Source organism: Garra rufa, chromosome 17 (genome assembly GCF_049309525.1).
Source record: "Garra rufa chromosome 17, GarRuf1.0, whole genome shotgun sequence".
In the NCBI taxonomy this organism is placed as follows: Eukaryota; Metazoa; Chordata; class Actinopteri; order Cypriniformes; family Cyprinidae; genus Garra; species Garra rufa.
Genome location: NC_133377.1, coordinates 36,454,558 through 36,471,275, shown reverse-complemented (window position 1 = coordinate 36,471,275; position 16,718 = coordinate 36,454,558). Strand labels below are relative to the sequence as shown.

Here is a 16,718-nt window from a genome sequence, read left to right as displayed (position 1 = left end):
GCCTTCCTGCCCCTAAGCAAAGCTGAAAAAGAGCAAGATCACACAAAAGCTAGCGTCGATAGCATTCTCGTTCATCGACGCGGACGCTCGTGAATGAGCTCTGCTGTTACGCTAATGGCGGCGGTAACCTCTCGCTCGAGGGCACTCCACTAAACCCCTTTCAAGTGGCTATTTGATCCTCTGCTGCAATTAAGCTTGTTTTGTTCTTTCTGAGGTGAAGGACAAAGGCAGGATGGTTTGGGGACGTTTCTCTCTGATTGTCAGCGCTAGTTGGGCTAAATTATCAGAGGTGGCATGAGCTCACAGAGGAAGATAGTGGATGGTGTTGTGACTCTTGAGCTTTGTTGTTTTAAAGATTGATGCTGTTGTGTAAAAATCACATTTGAAGGTGGTTTGGATTGCTGTATGTCTGACAACAAATCACTGACAGGGTCCCAGTAGGCAGGAAGAGCAAAGTAATTGTTTAACACACACTCACAAAGAAATACCACTTTACTGGCAGACAGGTGAATCTAGCAGAAACAAACTCATATATATATATAAGTATGTATCACTCCACTTGCAATATTTCTCACTGCGAGTGTTATGGTAGATGCTGAAATCCACTATAATTTCAGTATTTACTTTCAAACCTAATATATATTATTTTTATTTTAAAATGATGACTTAAATTATATAATTATAAGTATATTTTCAAATACAATTATTAGATTAGATTACTGTATAGATTTTTTTCATGTCACTTTTATGTCCTAGAAGTTTTTGTTGTATCAAGGCCACATTAAAACACAGTTTTTTCCCAAATTGCTGTCTATGTATAGATTTTATTTATTTATTTTATTTATTTAATGTTTTGTTCTTGTGCTAGACCCAGACTAATTTTAAAATGTGTAATCACATCATTAAAATATTAATTATTACAAATACATTATAAATATGAATTATTTAAATATAAGTTATGTATTATTACTATATTTATCACGTATATTTCATTATATAATATATGTAAATTATGAAATATTATTATTTTATTAATTATATTAATCATTATTAATAAATTCTATGTTTAAGTAGATATTTGTATTAGATCATTATAAATAAAATATTAATTATTATATTTTATATTATATATTATATTTTAACTATAATCTAAAAATAAAATTATAAAATAAAATATAATAATAATAATAATAATAATAATAAAAATTCTACCATGTTTTAATTTTCTTTTTTTCTTTTTTTCTTTTTTAAAATGTATAGACTTTTATATTCTTTTATGTTTAATTTGTGTTTCGAACCTTTCGATTTTAAATATGTAAAGTTATCATTATACATAAATGATCATAAATACATTATAAATTTGAGTTATTGTCGTTATTTATACACACACACACACACACACACACACACACACACACACACACACACACACACACACACACACACACACACAAACACACACATATATATATATATATAGCTGATTTTCATTAATATATTATAAATTAATGTTAACATACAAATACATTAAAGGCATTACAACAAGTATTACAATGGCTTAATACTTTTTTATTCATTTTATTATTTTTATTTATTTTGCTTTTTAATATAATTTTTAAATTGCTATTTCATCGTGTTGCAAAAAAAAAATCCCATTATTATTTTTATTTATTTTATTTTTAAAAACTATATGTGACCCTGATTTGTGAAATTGAGATTTATACTGAATAAATAACCTTTATTAAGCTTCAGGAATATTTTTTTTTTTTTTACTTTTTTATTTATTTTATTATTTTTATTTGTTTTACATCACATTGCAAAGCAAATCTCATTATTATTGTTATTATTATTATAATTTTTTTTTTTTTTTTTTTTTTTATTATTATATGTGGCCCTGGACCACAAAACCAGTCATAAGGGTAAAATGTTTGAAATTGAGATTTATACTGAATAAATAAGCTTTCCATTGATGTTAGGATAGGACAATATTTGGCCGAGATACAATAATTTGAAATCTGGAATCTGAGGGTGCAAAAAAATCAAAATATTGAGAAAATCACCTTTAAAGTTGTCCAAATGAAGTTCTTAGCAATTCATATTACTAATCAAAAAATAAGTTTTGATATATTTACGGCAGGAAATTTACAAAATATCTTCATGGAACATGATCTTTACTTAATATCCTAATGATTTTTGGCATAAAAGAGAAATCGATAACTTTGAACCATACAATGTGTTTTTGGCTATTGCAAGAAATATACCCGTGCTGCTAAAGACTGGTTTTGTGGTCCTGGGTCACATATTTATATGATTCTGAATATTTTTCATTTCTGAAAAATAAAATTTTGGGGTAAAATATGATCTGGGCATATTCTTGACAGGTCACCCATTTTTCCGCAAGCCACCAAAACATGACACTAATATTTTCACCTCATTTCAAAAGCTAAATGATCAATTTCTCACATTTATGTACAATGTACAATACACAGTCATCACAAAAACACATTTAATTGACTAAAATATATTTGAGTAAGTACTCAAGCATGTCACTGTTAGCCTGTGACTTATGCGTTTGCGTGAAGGGCGTACAAATCATTAACAGCATTCTCTGAGCATGTTTCACTACAGACTGCACTAATTAAAGCGTTGAGGGCCTGAACGACTAATGAACCTTCTGACCTTTGCTCTTTGTCTCCCTCTTCAGGCCCGGAGGAATGGACAAACAACCGCAACAAGGCGCCACCAGCAAGGAAAAGCAAAGGAGTGTACAGAGAGCAGCCGTACTCCCGGTTCTGACCTGCTACAGTCCTTCATGTGCCCTCCCAAGTAATGGATTTTCTATGGACTCTATTTCCTTTTTTGCAAATAAAACCAACCAAAACGACAAAAATAGCTGATGGGTAAAATTAAGATTCTCTGGAACTGATTCTCTGTTGTAACACGGACGACCCCCAACAAACGGAACATTACGGATCACTGGATTATGTAGTTTAAATTCAGAGAACCAATCAGAGTTCAAATAGACCTACTTATGGCGGAGGGAGGCGGGCACTAGCGCTTCAGGGGCGGAGTTATAAGAGGTGTATGATGTTTAGATTTAGCAGGTCAGTTTTTGTAGATACTTTTTTTTTGATGGGTGATCAGCTTCAATGTGTCCCTTGTAAATTCTACCTTTAACTAGAGAGAAAAAAAGTAAATCTCAGTGCACATGTTGTTTTTCCTTCCTTTCTCTTTTCTAAATGGAAAGTTCTTCAGCGTTAAAGGGCTTATAGGAGCATGTCGTGAAAAAATAATAATAACTGTGTGCAGTTTCAGTTGCGATGAGAAAAGCCTGCGTAGTTTTGTCTGGTTTTTGTGTTGAGCGTTTAAACCCTTTAATGAGCTCTGTGGTAATAGGTGTTTTCTTCTAGTGAGCGATCTACTTATAGACCTTCTGAGGAGCGTCTGAATTGACAGTTTTGGGAAATTAATCCGACTGACTGAAGTTTCCAGTTCAGTTTCACAATTTCAGATATACAGTGCCTTGCGAAAGTATTTCATACCCCTTAGTTTTCTTCACATTTTGTTATGTTGCAGTTTGTTAAACTGCTTTAAATTGCTTTTTTCGACATCAATCTAGACTCCATACACCATAATGGCAAAGCAAAAAACTGTTTTTTAACATTTAGGCAAATTTATTAAAAATAATAAACTTAAATGATTCCATTGCATAAGTATTCATACTCTATCTGAGACAGTTGAAATTTAGCTCAGGAGTGTTCATATTGCTTATAGATGTTCAAGTGGAACTAACCTGTGGCAAATTTAATTGAATGGGTATGATCTAGAAGGGCACACATGTCTTAATAAAAGGTCTAACAGCTGTAAATGCATATCAGAGCAAAAACCAGGCCCTGATTTAAAAAGAAAAACTCCTGTAGAGCTCAGAAACAGGATTCCATCAAGCCACACATCTGGGAAGGGATCAGAAAAAAAATTCTGCTACATTGAAGGTTCACTGAAGCATGTAGTCTCCATTACCGTTAATGGAAGAAGTTTGAAACAACCAGACTTTTTTAGAGCTGGCCTCCTGACCAAACTGAGCAATTGATGGAGAAGGGCCTTGGCTAGATTGGTGATCAAGAAGCTGATGGCCACTCTAGTTGATCTCCAAGATTATAAATGCAGATTAAAGAAATTTACAGAAGGACAAACATCAGTGCAACACTCCACAGATCTGGGCTTTATGGTGTTGTGGCAAGATTCAGTTGTGTCTGAAGACACATAAAAACACATTTGGAATTTGGATAAAAGCACCTAAAGGACCATCAGACTGTGAGAAACAAGATTCTCTGGTCTGAGAAACCTCAGTTCCAAGCATCATGTTTGAAGGAAATCAGGCACTGCTCATCACCTGCAGAATAACATCCTAAAAGTAAATTATGGAGGTAGCAGCCTCATGCTGTGGGGCTGTTTTTCAGTGACAACTGAGGAACTGAGAAGAAATCTCAATGCATTCAAATATTGAGATAGCCTTATGAAAACTTAGTCTAGAGCATTCAGAACCTCAGACTGAGCAGAAGGTTCACCTTCTAAAACGACAATGACCCTAAACACACAGCTCTGTGAGAGTCCTTGAGTGGTCCAGCAAGAGCCTGGGCTTGAACCCAATCAAACATTTCTGGAGAAACCTGAAAATGTCTGCCCTCATCCAAGCTGACTTAGATTGCGAGGTAAAGAGGTAAGGAGAAGAATGGCAGATAATTGCCAAATGCAGATGTGCAAAGCTTGTTGCATCATACCCAAAAAGACCGTAAAGGTTCTTAAAGGTGCCATGGAATGCATTGATACAATGTTTTAAATTGTTCTCTGATATCTACACAGAAGGTATATGGCATAGGAAAGGGCAAAAATTCTCCAGAAACTGTTTTACAGGTCCATTCACAACCCTAGGATTTGTCCCTAGAATGAAATGGTCTGTTATTACCTTATTTGGAAGGTTCATGAATAATAATGAGAAGCTCTGCTCTGATTGGCTGTTTTACAGAGCGGCTCATTTCAGTAGTTCACGGATCAAGGAAACACATGGTGGAGAATATATATTTAATCACGGAGCTCGAGCCGCTATTAATTTGCGGTTTATTGAAACTGCCGTTCTGAATGCACTGTTCATTTTACTTTCACTTTTGTGATCGCATGTCCCTTCAGTGGCTCAGGGTATGCCATGTCCATATACAGAACTGTTATTATTCAACTATGCCAAGGTAAATACAGTTTTCCATTCTATGGCAACTTTAACTGAGTACTGAGTTAAGGGTGTGAATACTTGCATGCAATGTGCTTATTTTAGTTTTACATTTACAAAGTTGTGACAACTCAGTTTTTGCTTTGTCATTATGGTGTACGGAGTGTAGACTGAAGTGGGGGAAAAAGTAATTTAAAGCAGTTTAACATAAGGCAGAAACATAAAACGTGAAGGGGTGTGAATACTTTCGCAAGACACTGTATGAGAGATTCCTTCAAGTTAATGACATCTAGAAGTTACTCCTGTGCATTTCTAATGCATTATAGCCCATATAAGCCTTTATACGCCACTAACATTGGCTTTCCATTAGTATCTTATATAGCGCGGATGGGTTAAAAATAGCAAACCAGTATTTAAAAACTAAGAAAAGACTGAACTGAAGCATTGTGATAGTCGGGGAATTGTGTATCCTTGAAACCCTCTTGTAATGCATTTTAAGTGCACAGCAAAGTCATTTCTAAGCCAAATACTGTTGACTAAAGTTTAACTAGTGCTGTTTTATAAAACTATTCCAAGTCTAATCAAATGTATGCTGAAGTTTAAAAAGTGATAGTAATGAAAATTATTATTGTGGTACTGGTGGTGGCAGTTTAATACATTTCTGTTAAGAGCTATAATCTTTGTAAGCTTGTGTAAGCCCTTTAATTCTCGTCTCAGTTGATTCTAAAATAAACTTTTTGAAAGAAAAAGCATCGTTGTGTTTGAGAGCACATTTTGTCCTTGTTTGCTTTGGTAAAACTTCATAATCTAAACTAACATCTGCTGTGTATTATCGTCAAAAGGGTAGCGTACAGTATCTTATGATAAGAAGAAAAACTGGAGTGAGACAAAAAATAAATCCTTTAAGCCTACATAAAAGTGAAAATAAACCAAAAACGATATTTGTCCCCTCTGACTTTCTAGTATTTCTTTCAAAGCTGAATCTGATGCATGTAACTATTTTGACAGTAGAGTCAAATTTAATTGCGAGCGGCACAATTAAATTTATTTGTAATATACCGTACCCAGCAGCTTGAAATAAATTTGCAATTATAAGCTTACCCTATTATCTGCTACTTGAAAACACATGAGACTCCTCTGTGGTAAAGCTTATGAAGTTAATTACCCACTAATATATCTTTAATCACTCTCTTTTATTACCGGTACTGTTGCAGATGGAAAGTAACTCCACATATTGTCATATTTCATCTTTTAAGATTGAGTCATGTAAGCGGTGGCTTTTTGACCTTGGTTCTTTTTTGGGGATTTCTGCTTGCTGTTTTTGCTCTTTCTTCCCCCTTCCGGTCACATGACCGTCTCTATAGTCCACTAAACAGCCCGCCCCCACATGACCTCTAAATGACCCCAGCTGACCTCAGAGCTGATGAGGATGGCGGTAGCTGTATTTACAGGCCTTCGTTCTACAAGGTAATCAACCCGTCACAATCTAATCTCATCTAAACTAGCCCTTAAACTGGATCAAACCAAAACAAACCTGTTCATTTAAAGCTGTTCTTGGCTTACGTTTTGCTGAGGAGCTTAAATTAGAAGTAAAAGTGTAAAAAGCTTAATAAATAGCTGTAATATTGCTTTAACAAATCATTATTATCACTAATTATTTGTAAGGAGGAGATAAAATGATTTCTTTTTATATGTGCTGTAGCTTTAAATAAATGAATGTTTCATATTGTCTTATTATAAGCTTTGTAAAGCATTGCAGATTTTTGTGGTTAACTTGTCTGTTTGTGTCTTTTTGGTTTTGGTTTTGTAATCAGTACACTTTCAGTTTTAATGTTTGTCTTTTCTTTTTTTAGATTGCAATAGCTGGGCCCGAAGCCATGAAACGCCACTGATGCTCTTCTCAGATTGGTTAAGGTGAGCTTGTTGTTTTTGTTTTTTTTTTGAATTACAAAAAATATTTTGCAATATGAAAATAGTCCAGAAACAATCTGAAGAATTTGGTGAATGTTTTATGTCTTTTATCACATATATGTAAGCCATATATCAACCTGTTTCATGTTGAAATTAATTTTCATAAATGTTTTGTACTACATCTAAATGTATTTGTTTTAAAATAAAATTATTTATTTATTTATTTATTTAACTTATTTATTATATTTATTTATTTTATATATATATATTAGTTTAATAACTAAATTAGAACAGATTAATTAGAAAATGTAGAATTTATTTATTTTTATTTTCAGTTATTTAAATACATTTTACGTTTTAATGTTTTTAAATATTTAATTTTTTTAAATACTTTCTAAATTAGTTTTAATATTTGTTGGCTGTTTTAGTTAATTAAGTTTATTTAATTTATATTCATTTACAAAGGGTTAAATAATAATAAATAATAAATAACATAAAATAACCATAAATAAATAAATAAATAAATAAATAACCAAATTAGAACAGATTAATTAGAAAATGTAAATACATTTTATTTATTTATTTTCAGTTATTTTATAAATTTTACATTTTAATGTTTATATATATATATATATATATATATATATATATATATATATATATATATATATATATTTTTTTTTTTTTTTTTTTTTTTTATATATATATATATATATATATATATATATATATATATATATATATACTTTTAATATTTGTGGGCTGTTTTAGTTTTTATTTCATTTTATTTTATTTTACTTATATTTTAAATGAAATAGTTTAATAGAGTTTAAATCATAACCAAATAACTAAATTTTAATAAATTTTATTTATTTATTTGTGCATTTTGTGTTTTAATGTTTTCAAATATTTTTAAATTATTTTTTAAATTAGTTTTAATATTTGTTGGCTGTTTTAAATGATTATGTGTATTTCATTTATATTCATTTAAAAGGTTTAATAAAAGCCAAATAACCAAATTAGAACAGATTAATTAGAAAATTATTTTATACATTTTTATACATTTGTTTTATTTATACAATGTTTTTAAATATATATTTAAATTATTTTCTAAATTAGTTTTAATATTTGTTGGCTATTTAAGTTGATGTTTATTTCATTTATATTCTTTTAGGAGTTTAAATAATAACCAAATTAGAAAAGATTAATTAGAAAATGTAGATTTATTTATTTATTTTATGCATTGAACGTTTTAATGTTTTTAAATATATTTGTAATTATTTTCTAAATTAGTTTTAATATTTGTTGTCTGTTTAGGTTTATTTTATTTTATTTTATTTTATTTATATTAATTTAGGTGTTTAAATAATAGGAAATTAACCAAATTAGAATAGATTAATTAGAAAATGCAGGTTTTTAAAATATATTTATTTATTTACATACATATGTTTTTTGTTATTATATTTTGTAAATTAGTTTTAATATATGTTGGCTGTTTAAGTTCATGTTTATTTCTTTTATATTTATTTAGGAGTTTATATAATAACCAAATAACCAAATTAGAATAGATTAATTAGAAAATGTAGATTTATTTATTTATTTTATGCATTTTACATTTGAATGTTTTTTATATATATTTTATATTTTAAATATATTTTGAATTATTTTCTAAATTAGTTTTAATATTAGTTGTCTGTTTAAGTTTATGATATTTATTTCGGTGTTTAAATAATAGCCAAATAACCAAATAAGAATAGATTAATTAGAAAATGCAGATTATTTATTGATGATATTTATTTTATACATGTTGATATTTATTTCTTTTTACATTTTAATGTTTTTTAAAATAAATTTTTCATTATTTTCGAAATTACTTTTAATATTAGTTGTCTGTTTAAGTTTATGACGTTTTATTTTATTTATATTTATTTATTTATATTTATTTAGGTGTTTAAATAATAGCCAAATAACCAAATAAGAATAGATTAATTAGAAAATGCTGATTATTTATTGATGATATTTATTTTATACATGTTGATATTTATTTCTGTTTACATTTGAATGTTTTTTAATATATTTTTCATTATTTTCGAAATTACTTTTAATATTAGTTGTCTGTTTAAGTTTATGACGTTTTATTTTATTTATATTTATTTATATATTTATTTAGGTGTTTAAATAATAGCCAGATAACCAAATTAGAATAGATTCATTAGAAAATGCATATTTATTTATTGATGATGTTTATTTTATGCATGTTACATTTGAATGTTTTTTAAATATATATATATATATATATTAGTGGTGGGCCGTTATCGGCGTTAACGTGCTGCGTTAACGTGAAACTCTTATCGCGCGATAAAAAAAATATCGCCGTTAATCTATTCTCAAATTTGGGTTGGGAGCTGGGTCTAAACTACGCAAGCTATGATGACTTTCACCTTGATAGTTTAACGCGGATGTATACCGAAGACTATAGAATATGGTCGCGCGTTTAAGTCTCCTCCGCCAAAACACAGACGGGATCGCGTCGTCCTCCATTCATAAAAACCGAATCTACTATAGCGAAATGCCACGTAAATTCGTCGTTTTTTGGATTCATAAATCAAATGTTGGTCAGTCACTTAATTCAAATCGCGATATGGACTAGTGTATGTGAAAACTGAAATGCAAAAAGACCGTTTTAATATGAATCCGATATGTTCCGTTTGCCTAGCTGTATGGATGCATTGCGGAGACGAGCTTTTACTACACTCATACTGAAACACACGTGACGCTCCCGGTAATTTTTGACATTTTCATCTCACATGAACAGATAAACTCAATCTCCCAAACTGCTGTGAGTGTCACTTTTACCGTTTCATTTGAGAAAACTAGCATCATATCATACTGTATGACACAGAAACTTCACGGCAACCTGTCAAAATAAAAGTACGGTGTAACATGTAATGGGCTGGGTAGGTGTTGACGTTAAAAAAAACACAATCTAATAGGGAGAAAAAATAATTTCAGTGTTAGTTAGTTAGTAAACACAAGTACATCTAATTGAACATAATTTATTTTCATCAACAAATTATCACAGAACAGCTTTATGAGCTTTATGATCCATTCTCAAAGACTTTAAGTCATTATTTGGGTAGCACACATATTCTGAATGCCTTCAGCAGAATTCAAATTAGCCATTTTAATCTAGATTAATCTAGATTAATTCCAAGATTTAATCTAGATTAATCTAGATTAAAAAAAATTAATCTATGCCCACCCCTAATATATATATATATATATATATACACATAATATTTTTAATTAGTTTTAATATTTGTTGGCTGTTTTAGTTCAGACTTTAAATAATAGCCAATATTAAATAAACAAATTAAAATAGATTAATTAGAAAATGTACATTTTATTAGCATTAAAAATGTTTTTGAAAAAGCATAATTTCAGCTATTATTTGAACTGTTAAGTTAATACAAAAAATGAAAATCCCTGCAAGTAAAATAACTAATTTGCATTAAAACACAGTTGTAATGTCATTAGGAAACTTGCAGTGCTGGGTTTCCGAAACAGATCAATGTAAACACCCTCACAACAAATAATGACACTCTTTAGCTAAAATATCTGTAATCTGCTGTTCAGGGAACACAAACACTCAATCCTTCCCTAGAAATACTCTCTAGGTGTTCTCTAGTATTATTGTAATATTACGAGACATTTGAGCACAAATGAGGGCTTTAATGTGCAAACGAACTGAAGTCGCCTGGCAGTGACGAGGAAAGCAAGAGTTCTATTAAGTGCGTCTGCTGTTAAATCCCTGCCTCCAGAGAGCAGACATGCTTTCCTCCAGCGACTGTCAAACAACAGCTTCCACGGCATGAGAGGATAAAGAGATGAGCCGTCGGGAGAGCAGAGACACAGACAGAAACAGAGAGAGAGACGGTTAGAGATCTCACAGAGTAATCCTATCAGAACGACTGCTCTCTGTGGCTGATCATTGCCACCCATATACCTATATTCAACATACGATGCACTAATCCATGCATTAGCCTATGCAGATGTGGATGCATATGTAAACAGAATGAACAGAAAGCTGCAGGTGATCTGTTTATTCCTTTTGTCCTTTAGTAAGGTACTTCGGAACATCTGAGTTTCAGCAACTTTTTGATCAATATTTTTGCTGTAGTTTTCTTGAACTTTTTTCAATGCAGAACTGTTTTGTTTGCACCGCCACCAATATAACATGCTAGAGAAGTGATGAAACGGCGGCGTTTATCTCCATAAAACAGAAGATAGATCGGAGGGACGGCTGCATAAATTGGTTTTTCCAGATTACATCCTGGTCATACGTACACAAGAAATGAGCAAACAAAAATCACACAGGAAAACACAGAGGCTCTTTTTGATAGCGTACTCAGACGCTTAAAACCCAAGACATTTTCTCCAGAAAGAAATTGATTTTTAGCATCATAATCCTTTCAAGACTGGCCTACTATGAACTCTTAAGGAGTTACTCAATAGTATGTGCGTCTGCACAAGCCGTGTATCAGTCTGTTTCAGCCACATCTCATTTGAAATTTACTTTGAATGTTTTAAACAGGATTGTATTGCTATTTATTCTTTTTTATTTTATTTTGTTGTGTGCATTTTATTGTATTCTTTGTTTTTAATATCAAATAATTTGTTTCAGCTACAGTTTGTTTGAGATATTTATTTATTTATTTATTTATTAGAAATTAACTTGAATAAGATGTTTTGTAAAGCTTTGTGTTATTTTGTAATATTTTTTATTTTCATTTATTTATTTTAGCTTGAAACATTCCTTTATTCATTCATTTATACTATTCATAGTATTTATTTACATTTGGTTTGAAATTAACTTACTGTTTTTTGTTGGTTGTTTTGGTTGCATTTCGTCTGAAATATTGATTTATTTTATTTTTATTATTAACTTAAGCCGTTTTATAAAGCTTTGTGTTGGTAATTAATTTTAATTCTCTTTTTATTTGGTAAATTTGTAATTATTTTGTAACATTATAGTCAGTTTTTTGCAAGTTTTTTTTTTTTTTTTTTGCTTGAAATATTCATTTATCATTAATTCTTTCAGTATTTATTTACATTGTTTTTTGTTGGTTGTTTCAGTTGCATTTTGTTAGAAAATGTTATTTATTTATTTATTTATTTTAAATTAACTTAAATAAGATGTTTTATAAAGCTTTGTGTTGCTATTTAATTTTTTTTTTTTTTTTTTTTTAGCTTGAAACATTCATTCCATTCAGTCCATTCCTTAAACTGGTTGCTATTTAATTTTATTTAATCTTTTATTTAATTTCAAATCTTATATATTAATTTTTTATAATAAGTATTTATTTATTATTTTAAACTAACTTGAATAAGATGTTCTATAAAGTTTTGTGTTGCTATTTAATTAATTTTTTATTTTGTAAATTTTTTTTTTATATTTTTAACTATTTTGTAATTTTTTGTAAGTTTTTTGTTGGCTGTTTCTTTTTTTTTTTAGCTTGAAACCATAGACTGTAAATGCTTGAAACATTCATACCTTTATATATTTATTAATTTATTATTTATTTACATTTGCTTGGAAATTAACATTAATAATGGTTTTATGTTGCTATTTAATTTTATTTAATCTTTTAAATTTTTTAAATATTTAAATTAATTTCAAATAGTTTTTTGTTGGTTGTTTTGGTTGCATTTTGTATGAAATAAGTATTTATTTATTTATTATTTTAAATGAACTCGAATAAGATGTTTTATAAAGCTTTGTGTTGCTATTTAATTAATTTATTTTTATTTTGTAAAAATTTGTAATATTTTTAACTGTTTTGTCATTTTTTAGTATGTTTTTTGTTGGCTTTTCAGCTCCTTTTTTTGCTTGAAACATTAATTTATCATTCATTCATTCATTCTTTCAGTATTTATTTACATTTGGGTTGAAATGAACTTTAATACAATGTTTTATGTTGCTTATTAATTTTATTAATTTTTTATTTTGTCATTTTTTTATAATTTAAATTCATTAGTAATAAACTAAAGTTAAATTAACTTGAATAAGATGTTTTATAAAGCTTTGTATTGCTATTTAATTTAATTTAATATATATATATATATATATATATATATATATATATATATATATATATATTGTAAATGTTTGTAATATTTTTATTTATTTTGTAATATTTATAATGTTTTTTGTTGGCCTTTTTTTAGCTTGAAACATTTATTCCTATATTTATTTATTAATTTTGTATTTGTTTACATTTGCTTGGAAATTAACATTTATAAATTGTTTTAAACTGGTTTTATGTTGCTATTTATTTTTTTTTAAATCATATTTTCATATTTTTATTTAAATATTTATTTTTATTTGTAATATTTGTAACTATTTTGTAATATTTTAGTACTTTTTTGTTGGCTTTTCAGCTTCTTTTGTTATGTTGCTATTTAATTTTTTTATTTTATGTTTTCAAATATTTGAATTAATTTCTAATTGGTTTTGTTTTTGTTGGTTGTTTTGTTTGCATTTTGTTTTAAATATTTATTATTTATTTATTTATTTTAATTATATAAAATATAATTATTTATATAAATTATTTTTTATATAAAATATTTAAAACAGATCTCACTTTACTGACGATTTTAATGCTCACAGAGAAAATGAATATAAAACCTACTTACAGAATCTAGGCTGCTCAAAAAGTGAGTGAAGTCCGTAATATTGCAGACCTCTGGCTATATGAGACAGACCCCTAGTGATCCGCAGACCCCTTTTCATGATGTTACATTACATGCTCTTCAGATCAACATATTACATATTAGTTTGTAGAGTCTTTGACACAGGCCGTCTAGCAACAACTGCCACTTGATTTTGTTTGTATGATTCATCTTTGATGTTTTTGATGTTTTTCTCTGTGTTTTAGGGAGGTCTGGCTGCATCATCTGATCTTGAAGACTAAAACTGCACAGACGCTGCCATAGAGAGCTTGTGCTCAGCCAGAAAAACACTATGAGCAAACTTAAAAAGTCCCTGGTGGCCCACAGAGGAGCACGCTGCTCCACGGGGAAGACTCAATTTCTACTGGAACTTTCTGGAAAAGGCTTCTGAAGCTCTGCGAGGTCACAAAGCGCCACACTAAGAGCGTTAATGTGCCAATAACGGGCAGACAAGCGGTCCACCCTTCTCTCTGCGGTCCTCAAGGGAGACGTGCTGCTTTCACAGCTGCCTCAGACACGCTATATAGGCTCCTACATGCATTTTGCAGCAGGCTGCACTGAGGGTGAACCCACTTCTGTCTACACACAGACTTATGGGTAATGGGGGCATGTGTCATGTGCTAACACATTAAGACTCTCGCAGGAGCCGGAGAGAGAAAGACGTTCGGCGAAATGTGAGTGGGAAAGACAGAGTGAAATATGAATTCTAGATCTATCACACAACAATTAACGTGAAGTAGATAGAATGCACTTGTGATAAGTTCATTATGAGGATGTTGAATGAATTCAGACTAATAAAGGAACTTTCATCTCAGCATCTGGTTTCCCATTAGCTCATTGTGTCAGATTTAACAGGGAACAGCAATATACATAATATTTTATTCTGGTCCAGTTAGTTCAGTTGTTAAAATGTGTAACAATTTATACTTTATTTTATTCATTTACTTGTTTTAATTTATTGGTTATTTTTTATTACATTTATTTATATATATTTATTTGAAAAATATTTATTGTTGGCTGTTTAGCTACATTTTGAATGTAATAAAATTGGTCTTTTTTAAATTGTTTAATTAATTTTTTTATCATTTTAATATTTTTTGTATTATTTTTAATTGTACATGTATAGAACTATAATGCAATTATTATTTTATTATTGTTATTATTATTATTATTATTATTTTAGCAATTTAAGTAATTCTATTATTATATTTATTGATTATTTTTATACATATTATTTTTATATTTATTAATATATTATATTTTTATTTATATAATTTTTTATTTCATTCACATAAAAATATGCATTTATTTATTGCTATTTTAGCTGCATTTCATTTAAAAATTTTGAATAAAATTGTTCTTTTAATTATTCATTTTAATTAATTCATTTTTAATAATCTTAGAATTCAAATTTTTAATTTTACATGTATAGAACTGTAATAAAACCATTTTTTTTTATTAATAAATTTATTAATTAATTGTATATTTATTTGTTTTTATTTATAGATTTTTTATTTAATTTTTTATTATATTTTTTTCATTTTTCTCACTCACATTTATATATATATATATATATATATATATATTGCTATAATTTTTGTCAATATAATTTTTTGTTTTATAATAAAATTGTCATTTTAATTTTTAATTCTTTTTATTATATATAATTGTTTACTTTTAATTTTATATATATTAATTTTATATTTATTTATTTTTATTTAAATGTTTTTATATATTTTTATTATATATTTTAAATTTATATTTATTAATTTATGAATTATTTTTATATTTAGTTATTAGTTTTATATTAATTCATTTTATACTTTTTTAATTCATAAATATTTATTTCAAGTTTTTATTATTTTATATTTTAATTTATAATTATTAATTTTATTTTTATTTATTTATTTTTATTTATATAATTTCTTTTTTATTGTTATATATTTTAGATTTTTCATATATGTGTGTGTGTGTGTGTGTGTGTGTGTGTGTGTGTGTGTGTGTGTGTGTGTGTGTGTGTGTGTGTGTGTGTGTGTGTGTGTGAAAAATATTTATTTATTTATTTATTTATTTATGGTTGTTTTAGCTACAATTTCAATTAAATTTATTTTAATAAAACTAATTAATTATTTTTTAAATGTAATAATTTAATAAAATAGTTATTTTAATTATTTAATTAGTTTTTTATTATAATTTTGTTGTATGTATTTAATATGTTCATTTTTTTTGTTTTTAATTGTACACGTATATAACTGTAATAAAACAATTTTTGTATTTTAATAATTTAATTAATTTTGTATTATATTTATTAATTTTATTTATATTTAATTTAGATATTTGTCATTCTTTTTTATTATATATACAGTATATATACAGTACATATATATATATATATATATATGGTACTTAAATGGTAAATGGAGTGGTACTTAAATCTTAAATACGAGTGGAAACTTGTAAAGGGACCAAGACCAACCAAGTTTTTTTCCAGATTATATGTTGAAGGACATATTCATAAAATCATCATATTATCATGATTTTATACACATTATATATTCTAAATAATTGTTTTAATAGTGTTAATAGTAAGTCCTTGTTGTGATGGTATCTGCATCCTAAGAATAATTCTTCATCTGTTGAATCAAGCATGTTTTTTCTTTAGTTTGTTTGTAGCTGAACATACATATGAAACATATACTGCACACAGTATGAGGATCATATTGATCAGGTTCACTTAAGTGTTGGTGATGATCACATGGGGAATCTATAGTGTGTTTTACTACATGTTCACCATAAACACAGGCTCGTTTTACTCGTCCTCTGGTTTCCATTGATCAGTGTGGATGTTCCT

At 28.1% G+C, this 16,718-nt stretch overlaps 1 protein-coding gene across 2 annotated transcripts in view; it reads left to right on the top strand.

The window, feature by feature from the left end:
• The window catches only part of khdrbs3 (KH domain containing, RNA binding, signal transduction associated 3), a 218,881-nt gene extending 204,234 nt beyond the window's left edge, over positions 1-14,647 (top strand). The window contains exons 9-11 of one of the 2 annotated variants that reach the window (XR_012340074.1): positions 2,705-2,826; positions 7,078-7,138; positions 14,074-14,647. Coding sequence is in view for 1 of the 2 variants with exons in the window: in XM_073822420.1 (XP_073678521.1) it covers positions 2,705-2,796 (92 nt within the window). In the remaining variant the exon portion in view is untranslated. Of the gene's footprint in view, positions 1-2,704; positions 6,023-7,077; positions 7,139-14,073 lie in introns of those variants that run through there. The other variant, XM_073822420.1, reaches the window with a different exon arrangement.
• The last annotated feature ends 2,071 nt before the right edge of the window (positions 14,648-16,718 follow it).